At 51.7% G+C, this 20,061-nt stretch overlaps 2 protein-coding genes across 3 annotated transcripts in view; both read left to right on the top strand.

Annotated features, from left to right (window-relative positions):
* Positions 1–2,247: 2,247 nt before the first annotated feature.
* MANSC1 (MANSC domain containing 1) lies at positions 2,248–12,327 on the top strand. The gene is made up of 4 exons (XM_029074424.2): positions 2,248–2,355; positions 5,357–5,645; positions 8,559–8,699; positions 10,695–12,327. Exons 2-4 carry the CDS (start codon positions 5,426–5,428, stop codon positions 11,696–11,698), a joined length of 1,365 nt encoding a protein of 454 aa, XP_028930257.1. The 5' UTR covers positions 2,248–2,355; positions 5,357–5,425; the 3' UTR covers positions 11,699–12,327.
* Positions 12,328–19,247: 6,920 nt separating this feature from the next.
* Positions 19,248–20,061, top strand: part of LRP6 (LDL receptor related protein 6) — a 110,437-nt gene continuing 109,623 nt past the window's right edge. For both annotated transcript variants that reach the window (XR_003762943.2, XM_029075901.2), the window contains exon 1: positions 19,248–19,336. Coding sequence is in view for 1 of the 2 variants with exons in the window: in XM_029075901.2 (XP_028931734.1) it covers positions 19,282–19,336 (55 nt within the window). In the remaining variant the exon portion in view is untranslated. The remainder of the gene's footprint in view (positions 19,337–20,061) is intronic.

The raw sequence follows: 20,061 nt of genomic DNA, 5'->3' as shown, positions 1-20,061 counted from the left end.
CAGGGACTGTCTCTGTTACCGATTTGTCCATTCCAAGCGCTTAGTCCAGTGCTCTGCACATAGTAAGCGCTCGATAAATACGATTGAATGAATGAATAAAGTCAAATAGGGATGCACACAGTCCCCGTTCCAGGTGGGGGCTCACAGTCTCAATCCCCATTTTACGGAGGAGGGAACTGAGGCCCGGAGAAGGGAAGTGACTTGGCCGAAGTCACACAGCAGACAAGTGGCGGAGGTGGGATTAGAACTGGTGACCTTCTGACTCCCAGGCCTCTGCTCTGTCCACTACCAGCACGGCCCTTGCGGGGGGAGAGCGAAGCCGGCCTGGGGAGGAGGGAGGTGGGAAGGGCGGGCCAGGGAGAAGGAAGGCCCTAAATAAGACCGCGAGCCCCACGGGGGACGGGGACTGTTTCAACCTGATCTCCTTGCATCTTCCCCAGCGCTTAGTACAGTGCTTAGCACATAGGAAGCGCTTCATGGGTTCTAATCCCGGCTCCGCCACCTGTCAGCCGTGGGACTTTGAGCAAGTCGCTTGACTTCTCGGTGCCTCGGTTGCCTCATCTGTCAAATGGGGGTGAAGACTGTGAGCCCCACGGGGGACAGGGACCGTGTTCAACCTGATCGCCTTGCATTCATTCATTCATTCAATAGTATTTATTGAGCGCTTACTAGGTGCAGAGCACTGTACTAAGCGCTTGGATTGAACAAGTCGGCAACAGATAGAGACAGTCCCTGCATCTACCCCAGCGTTTAGAACAGTGCTTGGCACATAGGAAACGCTTCACGGGTTCTAATCCCGGCTCCGCCACCTGTCAGCTGTGGGACTTTGGCCAAGTCACTCGGTGCCTCAGTTCCCTCATCAAATTAAAAGTGTATAAACAAAGTTTCTCAAGGCCTAGTAGAGAAGCAGTGTGGCTCAGTGGGAATCAGAGGTCTTGGGAGTCAGAGGTCATGGGTTCGAATCCCACCTCTGCCACCTGGCAGCTGGGTGACTGTGGGCAAGTCATTTCACTTCTCTGGGCCTCAGTGACCTCATCTGTAAAATGGGGATGAAGACTGTGAGCCTCACGTGGGACAACCTGATGACCCTGTATCACCCCCAGCGCTTAGAACAGTGCTCTGCCCGTAGTAAGCGCTTAACAAATACCAACATTATTATTATCATTATCCAGGGTCATCAGAGAGCTACCAGTCTTCATCCCCATTTTCCAGATGAGGTCACTGCGGCCCAGCGAAGTGAAGTGACTTGCCCACAGTCACCCAGCTGACAAGTGGCAGAGCCGGGAGTCAGAACTCCGCAGCCCAGGCTCTTTCCACTGAACCACGCTGCTTCCCCTGGATCTAATAATAATAATAATGTTGGTATTTGTTAAGCGCTTACTATGTGCCGAGCACTGTTCTGAGCGCTGGGGTAGACACAGGGGAATCAGGTTGTCCCACGTGGGGCTCCCAGTCTTCATCCCCATTTTCCAGATGAGGGAACTGAGAGAAGTGAAGTGACTTGCCCCAAGTCACCCAGCTGCCAGGTGGCCGAGCCGGGATTCAAACCCATGACCTCTGACTCCCAAGCCCGTGCTCTTCCCACTGAGCCACGCTGGATCTCCCCCAGCGCTCAGAACAGTGCTCGGCACGTTCTTCTTCTACTTACCCCATAATAACGTTGGTATTTGTTAAGCGCTTACTCTGTGCCCAGCACTGTTCTGAGCGCTGGGGTAGACACAGGGGAATCAGGTTGTCCCACGTGGCGCTCCCAGTCTTCATCCCCATTTTGCAGATGAGGGAACTGAGGCCCAGAGAAGTGAAGCGACTTGCCCCAAGTCACCCAGCTGCCAGGTGGCCGAGCCGGGATTCAAACCCATGACCTCTGACTCCAAAGCCCATGCGCTTTCCACTGAGCCACTGTGATGATGGGACTCATCATTACGAGATGTTCTTCCCCTCGACGCTGTTTAGTGCCATCGTTCTCGTCCGTCCGTCTCCCCCGATGAGACCGTAAGCCCGTCAAACGGCAGGGACCGTCTCTATCTGTTGCCGACTTGTTCATCCCAAGCGCTTAGTACAGTGCTCTGCACACAGTAAGCGCTCAATAAATACTATTGAATTGAATGAACTCACAGAGGGGAGGGGGGCAGGTCCGGCTGGGCGGGGCGAGGCGGGAGGCGGGCCAAGTGGCCCGGGCTGCGGGACCGGTCTGCCGGCCGCTCACCCCCCCCGCCCCCCCCCCCCCGCATCCGCTTCCCAAACTTTCCGCGGCCTCAGGGGAAACGGGAATTTCCTCCCTGCAGATCCCAGGCCCGGACCGGACGGGATCGGGAGGGCCAGGCCGAGCCCCGGGGCTGATGCCCAGCGGAGGAGGTAACGGCGCCGGCCCCCGCGGGACAGACGGACCGACAGACCTTTCATTCATTCATTCGTTCAGTAGTATTTATTGAGCGCTTACTAGGTGCAGAGCACTGGACTGAGCGCTTGGCATGAACAAGTCGGCAACGGATAGAGACGGTCCCGGCCCTTTGACAGGCTTACGGTCTAATCGGGGGAGACGGACGGACGAGAACGATGGCGATAAATAGAGTCGAGGGGAACAACATCTCGTAAAAACAATGGCAACTAAATAGAATCAAGACCTCATTTTATCCTTATAACATTCCGGGGAGGTGGGGAGGGACATGTAATTAATAATAATAGTAATAATATCGGTATTTGTTAAGCGCTTACGATGTGCAGAGCACTTTTCTAAGCGCTGGGGGAGATACAGGGTCATCAGATGGTCCCACGTGGGGCTCCCAGGCTCACCGAGGGAACCGAGGCCCAGAGAAGTGAAGTGACTCGTCCCCAGTCACCCAGCTGCCAAGTGGCAGAGCCGGGATTCGAACCCATGACCTCTGCCTCCCAAGGCCGGGCTCGTTCCACTGAGCCACGCTGCTCCTCTCCGTCTCACTCTCCCCGTTTTCAAGAGGAGGCCCACTGAGGTTATTTACATTCATTCAATAGTATTTATTGAGCGCTTACTATGTGCAGAGCACTGGACTAAGCGCTTACCCATAGGCAGCCGTTTGGGAGTCAAAGAAAGATAGAGGAAGCGGCGGCTAAAAGGCCGGGAGAGCCGAACTGACCCGTGGTCTCCTCTTGCTCGGTGAAATCAAATCCACCTCGGCAAGGAGAGGGATTCCCGAGTCCAAATCTGGGTCGCTGAGACCCTGACGTTAATCGCTCCCTCTCCGTCTCGGTGTCTCTCCATCTTTCTGTCTTTCCGTCTGTCTCTCTGCCGGTCTCTCTGCCCGTCTGACCATATTTCTCTGTGTCCATCCCTCTGTGTCCATCTGTTCACCTCTTTCTGCCCGTCTCTCTGCCAATCAATTGAATTTGTTGAGCTCTTACTGTGTGCAAAGTATTGTACTAAGCACTTAAAAAAAAATAAAGTTGGTATTTGTTAAGCGCTTACTATGTGCAGAGCACTGTTGTAAGCTCTGGGGTAGATACAGGGTAGTCAGGTTGTCCCACGTGAGGCTCACAGTTAATCCCCATTTTACAGATGAGGTAACAGGCACAGAGAAGTCAAGTGACTTGCCCACAGTCACACGGCTGACAAGTGGCAGAGCCGGGAGTCGAACCCATGACCTTTCATTCAATTCATTCAATAGTATTTATTGAGCGCTTACTATGTGCAGAGCACTGTACTAAGCGCTTGGGATGAACAAGTCGGCAACAGATAGAGACAGTCCCTGCCGTTTGACGGGCTTACGGTCTAATCGGGGGAGACGGACAGACAAGAACGATGGCACTAAACAGCGTCAAGGGGAAGAACATCTCGTAAAAACAATGGCAACTAAATAGAATCGAGGCGATGTACAATTCATTAACAAAATAAATAGGGTAACGAAAATATATACAGTATATATATACTTCAATATATATACTTCTATATATATATATATACTTCAATATATACTTCAATATATATGACCTCTGACTCCGAGGCCCAGGCTCTTTCCACTGAGCCACGCTGCTTCAATATAGCATATATTACCTGCCCACAACGAGCTTACAGTCTGGGGGGGCGGGTGTGTGGACATTATTATAAATAAATCACAGATATGGACATAAGTGCTATGGAGTTAGGGAGGGGTGAATAAAGGGAGCGAGTCGGAGCGACGCAGAAAGGAGTGGGAAAAGAGAAAAAGAGAGCTTAGGGAAGTTCTCTGGGAGATGTGTCTTCGGTGAGGCTTTGAATCGGGGGAGAGTTATTGTCGGATATGAGGAGGGAGGGCGTTCAAGGTCAGAGGCAGGATGTGGGCGAGGGGCGAGATAGGCGAGATCAAGATACAGCGAGTAAGTTGACATTAGAGGGGCGAAGTGTGCGCCCGTCTATCTCTCTTTCCCTCCATCCCACTTTAGCTCTCCTCTAGCTCAGTGTTGGCCTTTGCTCTCTCCACCAGTGGTGAGGCTCTCTGGAAGGACCTTCCCAAATATGCTGGACGAGGAGTCTCCCACCAAAGCCCTGTGGGAGGGAGAGGGGTTCCGAGGAGTGGGTTCCTCCAGGGAATAAGCGGTGAGGGAGTCGATCCCCTCTCCTCCCTCTCATCTCAGCCCGTCATCGGGCAGGGATCGTCTCTATCTGTTGCCGAAGTGTACATTCCAAGCGCTTAGTACAGTGCTCTGCACATAGTAAGCGCTCACGTATTATTGAATGAATTTCTGCCCCCGCGGAAAATCATTCAGTAGTATTTTTCATTCAAGAGAATTTATTGAGCGCTTACTATGTGCAGAGCACTGTACTAAATCCTGGAATCCCCAGGGGCCCGCCCGATGGGAGGGGAGAGACTCCCAGCAGAGTGGCCAGGGAGAAATCGTTGAGTTCTAATAAATAATAATTATGGTATGTGTTAAGTCAGTCATTTAGTGAGTCTGACTGGGGTATTTATTGAGCATTTACTGTGCGTAGAGCAGTGTAGTAAATTCTTGGGAGAGTACATCGGCCGGCGTGGGGCAGGGAGGGAACGGGAAGTCCACTAGCCCACATGGGGCCGGGACCAGGATGAGGAGAGTCTGGCAGCCAGTGTGGGGCAGGGAGGTGGTCCAAGAAATCCCTCCCCATCTCCACCCCAATCCAGCTCCCTAGGGTGAGGTGTGGTGCCTTGGCAAGCCCTGGTGGGTGCCCCATGGGGCAGAGGCCCGAAGAGGGGTCGAGAGCCAAGTCAACTTCTTTTCATGCTCCCACACTCAGCTTGGTTCATCCAGAGGGGATCCCAGCCGAGGCCTGAGCGGAGCAGACCGACGACGTACGACACCCGCCCATGTGTGCTCAAGGGGAGGAGGCCCTTAATCATTCTCCACCGTTGGCATTTTATTTGTCCAGAGAAATCCGTCCCCGGCGCGTTCCTTCCGAAAAAAAGTAGGCCGGACGCGCCACGGCTGAAGCGGAGAGATGACGTGCGGGGTCCCGTGGGCGCTGGCCTTGGCCGTGCTGGCGGGATTGGGGCCGGAGCCCCCCGTCGCCGGTCAGAGCTGCCCTGTCGAGAAGCGGGAGGGCGTCGTGGTCGACATCCAGGCGGCCTTCTCACGGGGCATCCGAAGCAGTGAGCCGGAGTACTCGGCCACGGAGGAAGCCTGCCTCCACGCTTGCTGTCTGGCGAAAAACATCTCCGGTAACTCATTCGTCCCACCAGCTAGGTTCTAATAAATAATAAAGAATAAGTGTGGGGTGTGTTCAGTCAGTCAGTCAATCCGACTATTGTTTTCATGAGCGCTTACTGCGTGCAGAGCAGCGTACTAAGTTCTTGGGAGAGTACAATATAACAGACATTTCCTGCCTACAATGAGTTTAAGTGCGTAATATGTGCCAAACACTTATGGGAAACAGCATGACTTAGTGGATAGAGCATGGGCCCGGGAGTCCCATTTAATAATAATAACGTTGGTATTTGTTAAGCGCTTACTATGTGCAGAGCACTGTTCTAAGCGCTGGGAGAGATACAGGGTGATTACAGGTTGTCTTACTTGAGGCTCACAGTCTTCATCCCCATTTTACAGAGGAAGTAACTGAGGCCCAGAGAAGTGAAGTGACTTGCCCACACTCACCCAGCTGCCAAGTGGCAGAGCCAGGATTCGAACCCGTGACCTCTGACTCCCAAGCCCGGGCTCTTTCCACTGAGCCGCGCTGCTTCTCTGTCATGAGTCTGCTGTGTGACCTTGTGTAAGTCACTTCCCTTCTCTGGGCCTCAGTTACCTCATCTGTAAAATGGGGGTTAAGAGTGTGAGCCCCAGGTGGGCGGGGACTGTGTCCACCCTAACTTGTATCTACCCCAGTGCTTAGAAGAGTGGTTGGCACGTAGTATGCGCTGAACAAGTACTACCATCATCACCATCATCTCACAGTCAGCGCCCAGTAAATGCCAGTGAGGGGTTGATTTTCCCCATTAAACTGGAATGTGTGACCATTCAACCCTGGCTCTTTCAGCCTGCTTCAGGCAGGTTTTAAAAATAATAATAATAATAATAGCAGTGATAGTCATTAAGCCCTTACAATGTGTCAAGGACTGAGATGGGGGAAACCCAAGCCTATCAAAGGAGACCCAATCTCTGTTCCACTCAAACCTCACGTTCGGAGAGGTTAGGAAGGGTAGGCAGGGCTCTTATCCCTTTTAACAGATGAGGAAATTCAGGTCCAGAGAGGGTAGTGACTGGCCCAAGGTCACCCGGCAGGGTAGTGGGCAGAGCTGGAACAAGAACCCAGCTTTCCTGACTCCCAGCCCCTTGTACTTTCTACTCAGACCTAAAGAAAGTATTTGTTCTGACCTAGGGCACGGCTTGGGGATATTGTGGAGGATGAAGTGGAATGATTGATATGAGAATTTCTTGGGAAAACAAAAGGCCTCAGTTTGAAGGGAGATGGAAAGAAATCACCCTAGGAGGATTTAGTGTCATCCGGTTCAGATTCCAGTAAGCTGTTGGTGTCTCATCTGCCTCCCAGCCCCTCAGCACTGATTTCCATATCTCTAATTTTATTTATTTATATTAATGTCTGTATATTAATGCTCTTCACCCAGTAAGCGCTCAGTAAACACGACTGAATGAATGTCTGTCTCCTACTCTAGGTTGTAAGTTTGTTGCGGGCAGGGAATGTGACTGTTATATTGATTTATTGTACGCTCCCAAGTGCTTAATACAGTGTTCTGCACACAGTAAGTGCTCAAAAAATAGGACTGACTAACTTTGGATAATAATGGCTGAACCTCCGGTCTGAGCTAAGCCTCAACTAAGAACAGATTTACAGGGAGACACCCCCAGAACTGTAATTAAATTGCATCTACCATAATCCACATGGAATTCGATCTTTTAATGGATCAATTGTATTTATTAAGTCCTTATTGTGTGCAGAATACTGTAGAAAGTGCTGGGGAAAGTACACTCACTCTTCTGCCTCATCGATGTACTCGAATCTGTGACCTTTGGAAATTGGATTTTCGCCCAATCCCCCAGCATTTATAATAATGATGGTATTTGTGAAGCGTTTACTGTGTGCCAGGCATTGTACGTACGTCTTTAAATTAGATATTATGAAATACTTATTCATATTATCGTCTGCCTCCCCCTCTATACTATAAGCTCGTTAAGGCCAGGGAACATGCCTGCTAATGCTGTTTTTATTTTCCCAAACGCTTAGTACAGTGCTCTGCACATAGTAAGCATTCAGTAAATACCGTTGAATGGCTACTGCAGAGTTGGTAAACATGTTCCCTGCCCATGGATTCAAACTATTTATCCACATTTTTTGAACACTTACTGTGCTAAGCGCTTGGAAGAGTACAATTCAGCAGAGTTGATAGATACATTCCCTGACCACTGGTGTGCTCTCCCCACGCGTTCTTCCCAACGCTTGTTCCAGAGGCATTTTAGGATCATGCCTAAATGCAGTTTTACCTTAGACTTTCCATACAAGATCTGGAACTTTTTATTAGCAGTTGAAAGGCCTTTACATCAGCCTGAAAGAAACCATAACTCGAATCCCGATTGTAATTCTGTGGTACAGTGCTACAAGTTCTAGTTCAAAGCCCTGAATATATTTTCCAACTAGGATGCCAAATGTTGCTGAACCCCATTCAGGCAAACTCTCCACGTTTAAAAATCCTCTCGTTTTTTGTCAGGGGAAGGGGCTGGGGATGAGATAATAATGTTGGTATTTGTGAAGCGCTTACTATGTGCAGAGCACTGTTCTAAGCGCTGGAGTAGATACAGGGTAATTACATTGTCCCACGTGAGGCTCACAGTTAATCCCCGTTTTACAGATGAGGTCACTGAGGCCCAGAGAAGTGAAGTGACTTGCCCACAGTCACCCAGCTGCTAAGTGGCAGATCCGGGATTCGAACCCATGGCGTCTGACTCCCAAGCCCGGGTTCTTTCCACTGTGCCATGCCGCTTCTCAGATAGCGATACTCAAAGGCAGGAGAGGCTTCTGGGAGGGAGGAAAAAGATGGATCGCCTGGCTCACCGGGCAGGAGGAAGAAGTTCCTCTGAACGGCTTCCTGCCAATTCTGAATCCCAGTGATCTTTTCCCCCAGGGGACAAGGAGTGCAACTTGATCATTTTTGACACCCGGAAGACCAGGAACCAACAAAACTGCTATTTATTCTACTGCCCCAGCGAGGAAGCCTGCCCAATGAAGCCGGCCAGAGGCCTGGTCAGCTACAGGAGGATTCGAGGTAACACCGCGATATCCCCCCGGTTTCTGTAACCGTCGAAGATTTGGGGGTCCACGGGTTGTCTCAGGGGTAGCCTGTGAGTCTTGGATAGTGGTGGGAGAGGATAACGTAAGGGCCTGGGGCTCAGAAGGACCTGCCTTCTAATCTCCACTCCGCCACTTGTCCGCGTGTGACCTTGAGCAAGTCACTTCACTTCGCCTCAGTTCCCTCGTCTGTAAAATGGGGATGAAGAACGTGAGCCCCAGGTGGGACAGGGACTGTGTCCAACCTGATTATCTTGTATCTACCCCAGTGCCTAGAACAGTGCTTGACCCGTAGTAAGCGCTTAAGAAATGCCATCATTATTAGGTAATGGTACTTATTGAATAATAATGCTGGTCTTTGTTAAGCGCTTACTATGTGCAGAGCACTGTTCTAAGCGCTGAGGTAGACACAGGGTAATCAAGTTGTCCCACGTGAAGCTCACAGTTAATCCCCATTTTACAGATGAGGGAACTTAGGCCCAGAGAAGTTAAGTGACTTGCCCACAGTCAACACCCAGTGGGTGCAGTGGACTGTACTAGGTGCTTGGGAGAGTTGAGAGACATCTTACTCATGCTCCAGATCACAGTTCTCCCCATCTTCAAAGCATTTCTGAAGTTACATCACCTCTAGGAGGCTTTCCCCAATTAATTTCTACTCTCCCCAGGCTTTTTTTTTAAGGAATTAAAGTGCTTATTATGTACCAGGCACTGTACTAGGCTCTACAGACACAAGCTAATCAGGCCGGAAGCACTCCATGTCCCACGAGGGGCTCACGGTCTTAATCCCCATTTGCCAGGGGAGGTAACTGAGGCACAGAGAAAGTGAAGTGACTTACCCAAGGTCACACAGCGGACGAGTGATGGAACTGAGAGTAGGACCCAGCTCCTCCGACTCCCAGGTTATATAAAAATAATCATCGCGGCATTTACGTGCTCACTCTATGTCAAGCACTTAACTTCTCTGTGCCTCAGTTCCCTCATCTGGAAAATGGGGATTAAGACTATGAGCCCCACATGGGACAACCTGATTACCTTGTATCTACCCCAGTGCTTAGAACAGTGCTTGGCACACAATGGGCACTTAACAAATACCAAATTATTGTTATTATTACTAAGTACTAGGGTAGAGATCTATGCCACCCCCAGCCCCCGCCCCCTGCTTACTTCCAAGAAGCAGCCTGGCCTAGCGGCAAGAGCACAGGCTTGGGAGTCAGAGGACCTGGGTTCTAATCCCGGCTCCGCCGCTCATCTGCTGCATGACCTTAGGCAAATCACTTCACTTCTCTGCGCCTCAGTGACCTCATCTGTAAAATGGGGATTAAGACCCCGAGCCCCACGTGGGACAACCTGATTACCTTGTATGTGCCCCAGCGCTTAGAACAGGCTCGTAGAAAATGCTTAAGAAATACGATAATAATAATTATTATTATTATTCCAGTCATTCACTGCCACCTAGGCATTGAAGGACTCACAAGTCCCCAGAACAGTTATTGACTATTTGGGGAGAATGTGTTAGTTTTTCTGGAGGTCCCTCATTTCAGGGCTACAACCCTGAGATTTAATTCTCCTACAGGGCAGGGATGTTACTGATCAATCAGTCACCCAAACAGAGTATTTACTAAGCTCTTACTGTGTGCAGAGCACTGTACTAAGCACTTGGGAGAGTACGATGTAACAATGTAACAGGGTCGGTAGACAGATTCCTTACCCACAACGAGCTTACAGTCTAGAGGGGGAGGCAGACGTTAATAATAATAATAATAATAATGTTGGTATTTGTTAAGCACTTACTATGTGCAGAGCACTGTTCTAAGCACTGGGGTAGTATAAATAAATCACAGATATGTACATGAGTGCTGTGGGGCTGAGGGAGGGGTCAATAAAAGGTGTTACTTGCTTTGTTCAGCAGTATGGGGATAGCTAGGAGTAGAGAAAATGCTTTCGATGGTGGCGTCTTTGCTCTGCATTTCAGATTTTCCACCCTCGGACAACACCGATTTGCCAAATAAAAACGCAAGCTCGGAAGCTGAACCCGTGGGGGTTAAATCTTCTGTTGCGCCAGCAGCCACATCTGACCCACAGCATCCGCCGGAGATGAATTCGACGGGTGTTCTGTGGGAAGAAGAGAGTTCTAAGACATCGGGATTACCCGACGCCTCGAGGAAACGGTGGGAGGAGACCGATCGGAACACTCAGATTCCCCCGTACGGAAAGACAGTTGACGGTCTGGGATCTTCCCAGGAACAGGAAAGAGCTGATCTGTTGCCCCCAAATGGGTCTCTCAATTCTACCGCCACAGCTCATTCTCATCCCAATACGCCAACCTCTACTCCCACCCCTCCTCCTCCTCCTCAAACCACAGGGTCAGGGGCTCCTCCCTTGCCCCCTCCTCCTTCTCAGACCCCAGGGTCAGCCCTTACCTCCACACCTCCTCCCCTTCTTTCTGCCCCGGCACGGAATCCAACTCCTCGCAGACTCCCTGTCCCTTCCCAAACCCCAGTCGGCATTCCCGGGCCGGGGTCCGGCGGCCCGACCCCTCTGACAGCCACCGTCCCTCCCCTGTCTCCCACCGCTGCAGGCCCCCTTAGACTCTCCCCGACTCCTGCGGGCTCATCAGCCACCCCAACCCCGCCAGGTGGGCGAGGGGTTTCAGAAACGGCGGGCTCCGTTACAGCTGCCGACCCGGGCGCCGAGAACGCCTCCCCTTCGGATGCTCTGGCCACCTCTGCCGTCCAGCCGGTTGACCCTTGGGGCTCGGGGGAGGCCGGGCCGGGACCCTCCCTCCCCGTCGGGGCGTCTGTGGATGGATCCGGCCTCCGGCTAGATAAGTGGGCCCTCCTCGGGGCGCTGGTTGCTGGGGTCTCCTTCCTGGCGGTTGGCATCGCCATCCTGGGCCGGAAGCTCTTGGAGTCCCTTCGGAGAAAACGCTACTCCAGGCTGGATTATCTCATCAACGGAATCTACATGGGCATTTAGCGAGGACACGTTCTTTCACGGTCCTCAGCCCGCGGATTCGAAGGGCTCTTGCCCCGTCCCAGTGGCTGCTCCGGGGGAATCGTGAGTTGCGGAGAGAGCACGGGCCTGCCGGTCGGAGGTTCTAATCCCTGCCCTGCTGGGTGAGCTTGGGCAAATCGCTTCACTTCTCCGGGCCTCAGATATCCTATCTGTAAAATGGGGATTAAATCCTCCATCCTCCCACTTTGACTATGAGCCCCGTGTGTCCAACCTGAATAACTGGTAGCTACCCCAGCGCTTAGAACAGTGCTAGGCACATAGTGAGAGCTTAAGTACCTTAGTTTATTATGATCGTTACTATCGTCACGGCCCAAGGAATCAGCGGAGCAAAAGAGCTTCCAGTTTGTAGGGAGAGAAAGACTGACGTGAACCAGTACGACTTGCTGGCGTGATTTCCTGAAGAGGTCCTAGCGGGATCAGAATCACGCGGCTGGTACCTCTGACATCACGCCCTGCGTCGTTTCCCTTTGAAGGAATCCACGGAGCTCCGGTGTCCCACTCTTTTCCCATCTTGCCGATCCAGAATTGAATAAATACGTGGCTGTAGATCCGGGCGGGGTGAGCTCAATAAACGCCACTGACGATGATGACGAAGGGCCAGAACTGTTCGATCCAGCTGGACAGCTGAATTCCTGGTGGGTGCAAGAACGTGCTCCTCCCCTCCACCCTCCAAACCTTATAAATCGAGTTCCTAGTCCAGGGAAGTATCCTGGAGAAGAGAGGGCAGAGGGTTTAATTCCCGTTTGGCTTGGCCCACTCTGCTGCCTTGGTGGGTCTGGTTGTGGGGAGGGAAAGGCAGGCCGGGGGCCGTGGCGAGATGGGGTTCGCCGAGGGACTTGAGAGTAAGGTGGTCTCTTCTCATTCATTCAATCATTCAATCGTATTTATTGAGCTCTTACTGTGTGCAAAGCTCTGTACTAAGCACTTGGGAGAGGACAGAATAACAAACTGACGCATTCCTGCCCACAGTGAGCTCACATTCTAGAAGGTGGGACAGACATGAATACAAATTACAGATATAGACTCACATGCTGTGGGGATGGGAGGGAGGATGAAGGAAGGAGCAAGCTGCCAAATGGCAAGACTGGGATTCGAACCCATGACCTCTGACTCCAAAGCCCAGGCTCTTTCCACTGAGTCACGCGGATGTTTACCTCTAGACTGTAAACTCGTCGAGGGCCGTCTACCAACTCTATTGTATTGGATTTCCCCCCAGCGCTTAGTACAGTGCTCTGCACATGGCCAGAGCTCAATGAATACCATTGATTAATTGATTGATACTCTCCCGGGCGCTTAGTAGAGTGTTCTGCACCCACATGCCTGCTGCGTGACCTTGGGCAGTCACTTAGCTTCTCTGGGCCTCTCTAAAAGGGGATGACGGAGCCCCACGTGGGACAGGGACTGCGTCCAACCCGGTGTGCTTGTATCCACCCCAGCGCTTAGTACAGTGCCCGGAATGTAGTAAGCGCTTAACAAATCCCGCCATTATGATTAGGAACAGTAGTAGCAGGGAAGCAGCGTGGCTCAGTGGAAAGAGCCTGGGCTTCGGAGTCAGAGGTCATGGGTTCGACTCCCAGCTCTGCCACTTGTCAGCTGACTGTGGGCGAGTGACTTCACTTCTCTGTGCCTCAGTGACCTCATCTGTAAAATGGGGATTAACTGCGAGCCTCCCGTGGGACGACCTGATGACCCTGTATCTCCCGAGTGCTTAGAACAGTGCTCTGCACATAGTAAGCGCTTAACAAATACCAATATCATGATTATTAGTAGGAGCTCAATAAATACGATCGACTGAGGGTCCAACTCGTTGAATACCCGAGGAAGTTGGAGCAGCGGGCACCAGAGGGAGACAGAGGCCGGGGCAAACTTTCAAAGCCCCAAAAGACCCCGAACCCCCAAACAGGAATTAGGGGGGACACATTTAAGACGCCACTCTTCAAGCAGTTTTAAGTCACCCCTCGGGAAGCAAATGTCTGCACCGATCTCCGCTTAAAACGGCACGTTTGCAGTAGCAATGTTTGGAGTTTGGAATCTTCTAACATGGTTGTATTTGGGTTTTTTTATTAATAATAATAATGTCGATATTTGTGAAGCGCTTAATGATAATAATGTTGGTATTTGTTAAGCGCTTACTATGTGCAGAGCACTGTTCTAAGCGCGGGGGTAGACACAGGGGAATCAGGTTGTCCCACGAGGGGCTCACAGTCTTCATCCCCATTTTACAGATGAGGGAACTGAGGCACAGAGAAGTGAAGTGACTTGCCCTGCCGAACGCCACTGGGACAGTGCAATAAACAGAAAACATTCCCTGCCCACGATAAGCTTGTAGTCTAGAGGGGGAGACAAACGGAAATAAAAATAGATGAAATAATACTGTTGGTAGTTGTTTAAGCGCTTACTATGTGCGGAGACCCTAAAAGCGCTTAACCAATACCAACATGATTATTACAATAAACAGACACATTCCCTGCCCATAGTGAGCTTAATAATAATAATAATAATCATGTTGGTATTGGTTAAGCGCTTTCTGTGTGCAGAGCACTGTTCTATGCGCTGGGGTAGATACAGGATAATCAGGTTGTCCCACGTGAGGCTCACAGTCTTCATCCCCATTTTCCAGATGAGGTCACTGAGGCACAGCGAATAATAATAATGATAATGTTGGTATTTGTTAAGCGCTTACTCCGTGCAGAGCACTGTTCTAAGCTCTGGGGGAGATACAGGATAATCAGGTTGTCCCCCGTGAGGCTCACAGTCTTCATCCCCATTTTCCAGATGAGGTCACTGAGGCACAGCGAATAATAATAATGATAATGTTGGTATTTGTTAAGCGCTTACTCCGTGCAGAGCACTGTTCTAAGCGCTGGGGGAGATACAGGATAATCAGGTTGTCCCCCGTGAGGCTCACAGTCTTCATCCCCATTTTCCAGATGAGGCAACTGAGACACAGAGAAGTGAAGTGACTTGTCCACAGTCACGCAGCTGACAAGTGGCGGAGGGGGAATTCGAACCCTTGACCTCTGACTTCCAAGCCCGGGCTCTTTCCACTGAGCCACGCTGCTTACAGGGGAGACAGAAATTAATATAAATAAAATTACGGATATGTACGTAAGTGCTGGAGGGATGAATAGAGGAATCGAGTCGAGGTGGTGCCCAAGGGAGTGGGAGAAGAGAAAAGGAGGGCTTAGCCAGGGAAGGCCTCTTAGTCTTCTTTGGGGTGCTAGATGAAGACAATGACGACTTTTTTTTTCTTAATTGTATTTGTTCAGTGCTTATTATGTGCTAGACACTGTACTGAACACTGGCTTGCTACCTTTATTCATCCCCCTTTCCAGCCCCACAGCCCTTATTGTAATTTTATTTATTTGTATTCATTTCCGTCCCTCCCTCTAGACTGTAAGCGCGTGGCTCAGTGGAAATTGCACGGGTTTAGGAGTCCAGGGTCATGGATTCTAATCCCGGCTCCACCACCTGTCAGCTGTGTGACTTTGGGCGAGTCACCTAACTTCTCGGTGCCTCAGTTACCTCATCTGTAAAATGGAGATTATTAATAATAATAATAATAATAATGTTGGTATTTGTTAAGCACTTACTATGTGCAGAGCACTGTTCTAAGCTCTGGGGGAGATACAGGGTGATCAGGTTGTCCCAGGTGGGGCTCACAGTTTTAATCCCCATTTGACAGATGAGGGAACTGAGGCCCAGAGAAGTGAAGTGACTTGCCCACTTTTCTAAGACTGTGATTAAGACTGTGAGCCTCCCGTGGGACCACCTGATGACCCTGTATCTCCCCCAGCGCTTAGAACAGTGCTCGGCACAGAGTAAGCGCTTCACAAATACCAACATTATTATTATTATTATAGAAACTAATCAGGTTGGACACAATCCATGACCCACACGGGGCTCACAGTCTTCATTCCCATTTTACAGAGGAGGTCACTGAGGTCCAGAGGGGTGAAATGACTTGCCCAAGGTCACACAGCAGACAAGTGGCAGGGTCAGGATTAGAAGCCAGGTCTTTCTGACAGGCCACGCTCTGAAAGTTAACGGATGAGAAAAATCTATCTTTTCAGCCCTTCCCGGAACCCCCCGGCTGTTTCGGTATCGTGTTCAGGAGGGAAGATTTTAGGGTAAAAGGGGTGGGAGCACAGCCCAGATGGCGGTGAGAGACAGGGCATTGGGCACACACCAACAGCGCTCTATCCCCCTTCCCAGGAGGAGGTTTTGTTTTTTTAAAAATGGTATTTGTTAAGCACTCACCATATGGTAGGCACTGTACTCGACGCTGGGGTAGATACAAGCTAATCAGGCTGGACACGGTCCCTGTCCCCCGTGGGGCTCACAATCTTAATTCGTATTTAATTGAGGCACAGAGGAGCCAAGTGACTTGCCCAAGGTCACACAGTAGACGTGTATTTATTTATTCATTTATTAATGTCTATTCATTCTGTCTCCCCCTCTAGATTGTGAGCTTGTTGTGGGCAGGGAATGTGTCCTATTGTTGAACTGTACTTTCCCAAGAGCTTAGCGCTTGCCATTCGTTCAATCTTTATTAATTAATTCATTCAATCTTTATTGATTAATTCATTCAATCTTTATTAATTCAATCTTTATTAATTAATTCATTCAATCTTTATTTATTCATTCATTCAGTCGTATTTCTTCATTCATTCAATAGTATTTATTGAGCGCTTACTATTTCTTGAGTGCTTACTGCCTGCAGAGCACTGTACTGAGTGCTTTGGGAGAGGACACTATAACTACAAACAGGGATCAATTCTGTTGCCCTCTCCCAAGCGTTTAGTAATAATAATAATAATGATTATGGTACTCGTTAAGTGCTTACTATGTGCCAAGCACTGATCTAAGCCCGGGGGTAAAGACAAGGTCATCAGTTTGTCTCCCGTGGGGCTCCCGTTCTTCAACCCCATTTTCCAGATGAGGTTACTGAGGCCCAGAGAAGTGAAGTGACTTGCGCAGAGTTGCCCAGCTGGCAGAGGCAGGATTAGAACCCACAACCCCTGACTCCCAAGCCTGTGCTACAGTGCCCTGCACAGGGAAAGCGCTAATAATAATAATGTTGGTATTTGTTAAGCGCTTACTATGTGCAGAGCACTGTTGTAAGCGCTGGGGGAGATCCAGGGTCATCGGGTTGTCTCACGTGAGGCTCACAGTTAATCCCCATTTTCCAGATGAGGTCACTGAGGCCCAGAGAAGTGAAGTGACTTGCCCACAGTCACACAGCTGACAGGTGGCGGAGCTGGGATTAGAACCCATGACTTCTGGCTCCCATCCCTGCGCTTTTCCCCCCAAACCACGCTGCTTCCATTAGCGTGGAAGGAGAGAAGTAGCGTGGCTCAGTGGAAAGAGCCCGGGCTGGGGAGTCAGGGGTCGTGGGTTCGAATCCTGACTCAGCCACTTGGCAGCTGGGTGACTTTGGGCCAGTCACTTCCCTTCTCTGGGCCTCAGTGACCTCATCTGTAAAATGGGGGTGAAGACTGGGAGCCTCACGTGGGACAACCTGATGACCTTGTATCCCCCAGCACTTAGAACAGTGCTTTGCACATAGTAAGCGCTTAACAAATACCATTTTTATTATTATTATTGTTATCCCCGCTCCACCTTTTGTCTGCAGTGTGACCTTGGCCCAGTCACTTCCCTGCTCTGCGCCTCAGTTCCCTCATCTGGAAAATGGGGATGAAGACTGGGAGCCTCACGTGGGACCACCTGATGACCTTGTATCCCCCAGCACTTAGAACAGTGCTTTGCACATAGTAAGCGCTTAAGAAATACCACCATTATTATTATTATTGTTATTATCATCCCCGCTCCACCTTTTGTCTGCAGTGTGACCTTGGCCCAGTCACTTCCCTGCTCTGGGCCTCAGTGACCTCATCTGTAAAATGGGGGTGAAGACTGGGAGCCTCACGTGGGACAACCTGATGACCTTGTATCCCCCAGCACTTAGAACAGTGCTTTGCACATAGTAAGCGCTTAACAAATACCATTTTTATTATTATTATTGTTATCCCCGCTCCACCTTTTGTCTGCAGTGTGACCTTGGCCCAGTCACTTCCCTGCTCTGCGCCTCAGTTCCCTCATCTGGAAAATGGGGATGAAGACTGGGAGCCTCACGTGGGACCACCTGATGACCTTGTATCCCCCAGCACTTAGAACAGTGCTTTGCACATAGTAAGCGCTTAAGAAATACCACCATTATTATTATTATTGTTATTATCATCCCCGCTCCACCTTTTGTCTGCAGTGTGACCTTGGCCCAGTCACTTCCCTGCTCTGGGCCTCAGTTCCCTCATCTGGAAAATGGGGTTGAAGACTGGGAGCCTCACGTGGGACAACCTGATGACTTTGTATCCCCCAGCGCTTAGAACAGTGCTCGGCACATAGTAAGCGCTTAACAAATACCATTATTATTATTATTATTATCCCCGCTCTGCCATTTGTCTGCAGTGTGACCTTGGCCCAGTCACTTCCCTGCTCTGGGCCTCAGTTCCCTCATCTGGAAGATGGGGGGATTGAAAGTGGGAGCCCCACGTGGGTCAGGCTGCTGACCGTGCTTGCGCCCCAGCGCTTAGAACAGCGCTTGGCGCCTAGTAGGGGCCGAAGAGATACCATTGTGATTGGGAGGATTGAAGCGGCGTGGCTCAGTGGAAAGAGCCCGGGCTGGGGAGTCAGAGGTCATGAGTTCGAATCCCCGCCCTGCCCCTTGTCAGCTGGGGGACTGTGGGCAAGTCCCTTCACTTCTCTGGGCCTCAGTGACCTCATCTGGAAAATGGGGGTGAAGACTGGGAGCCCCACCTGGGACAACCTGATGATCCTGTGTCTACCCTAGCGCTTAGAACAGTGCTTTGCATATAGTAAGCGCTTAACCAATACCAACATTATTATTATTATGAATAAGAGCAGTGGGGGTGGGGGGGGGGCGAAGGCCTCTTGGCCAAGACGAAGGCCTGAGGAGAAAAGTAGTCCCGGTTGCCTCGCTAGGGTGGCCGCCTAGCTAGTGTTGCTCCGCCGGGCGCTTGTCTCCTCACCCGGAGAGGAGCGCGAGGAGAAAAGAGTCCCGCGGAAAAGAGGAAGGTGCCTTCCTCCCACGGTCCCTTCGTCGCCCGGCCTGGACGCGGGGGCCCGGCGACAGAAGCGCTCATCCGAGGGACTTTTTTTTTTCCTCCGCCATAGTTCGCGTGAGGGCCGGGGGGAGGGGGGGCCGCGAATCAGTGCGCGCGGGCGGGCCGTGTGCGTGCGTCACGTGGTGCGTGCGTCCGTGCGTCATCGCGTCAGCGTCACCGCAGGGGAAAGGGGCGGGGGGGGGGGCGAGGGATGGAGGCGGGCGCCGGCCCGGGGGGAGAGGAGAGCGGCGGCGGCGGCGGCGGCGGCGGCAGGGCGGGAGCCTAGGCCCGCAGGGAGGCGCGCAGCGGGCCCGGGGGGGGTGGCCCCGACCGGCATGAGCCAGCCCAGCCCGCGCCGCCCCGCCGGCCGGCCGCCACGCTGACGGGCCCGCGACCCGCGCCCGGCCCCGCACGCCCACCATGGGGCCCGCGCTCAGGGGCCTGCTGGCCTGCAGTCTGTGGGCTCTCCTCAGAGGTGAGAGGCGCCCCGGCCCCGCCTGCGCGGCCGGGACAGAGCGGGGGGAGATCGAGGAGGAGGAGGAGGAGGAGGGAGAGAGAGAGAGAGAGAGATCAGGTGTGGGGGAGGTGAGATCTCGGGGGAGAGATCTCGGAGGAGAGATCATGTGTGGGGGAGATCTCTGAGGGGAGAGAGTAGGAGGAGAGAGGTGGGGTGGGGGAGATCTCTGAGGAGAGAGATGGGGTGGGGGGAGATCTCTGAGGAGAGATGATGTGGGGGAGATCTCTGAGAGAGATCGGGTGTGGGGGAGATCTCTGAGGAGAGAGGGAGAAATCTCTGAGGAGAGAGATGGGGTGGGGGGAGATCTCTGAGGAGAGAGATGGGGTGGGGGGAGATCTCTGAGGAGAGACCGGGTGTGGGGGAGATCTCTGAGAGAGACCGGGGGTGGGGGAGATCTCTGAGGAGAGAGATTGTGGGGGGGAGATCTCTGAGGAGAGAGATTGTGTGTGGGGAGATCTCTGAGGAGAGAGATTGTGGGGGGAGATCTCTGAGGAGAGAGATGGTGGGGGGGGAGATCTCTGAGGCGAGAGATGGGGTGGGGGAGATCTCTGAGGAGAGAGATTGCGGGAGGGAGATCTCTGAGGAAAGAGATGGGGTGGGAGGGAGAGACTGGGGTGGGGAGATCTCTGAGGAGAGACATTGTGCTGGTGGAGATCCGGGAGGAGACGAGAGGTGGGGTGGGA

The sequence above is a fragment of the Ornithorhynchus anatinus genome, chromosome 11 (assembly GCF_004115215.2).
Source record: "Ornithorhynchus anatinus isolate Pmale09 chromosome 11, mOrnAna1.pri.v4, whole genome shotgun sequence".
Classification (NCBI taxonomy): Eukaryota; Metazoa; Chordata; class Mammalia; order Monotremata; family Ornithorhynchidae; genus Ornithorhynchus; species Ornithorhynchus anatinus.
Note: the sequence above shows the minus strand (reverse complement) of the source record. Positions and strands in the feature narration are given on the sequence as shown.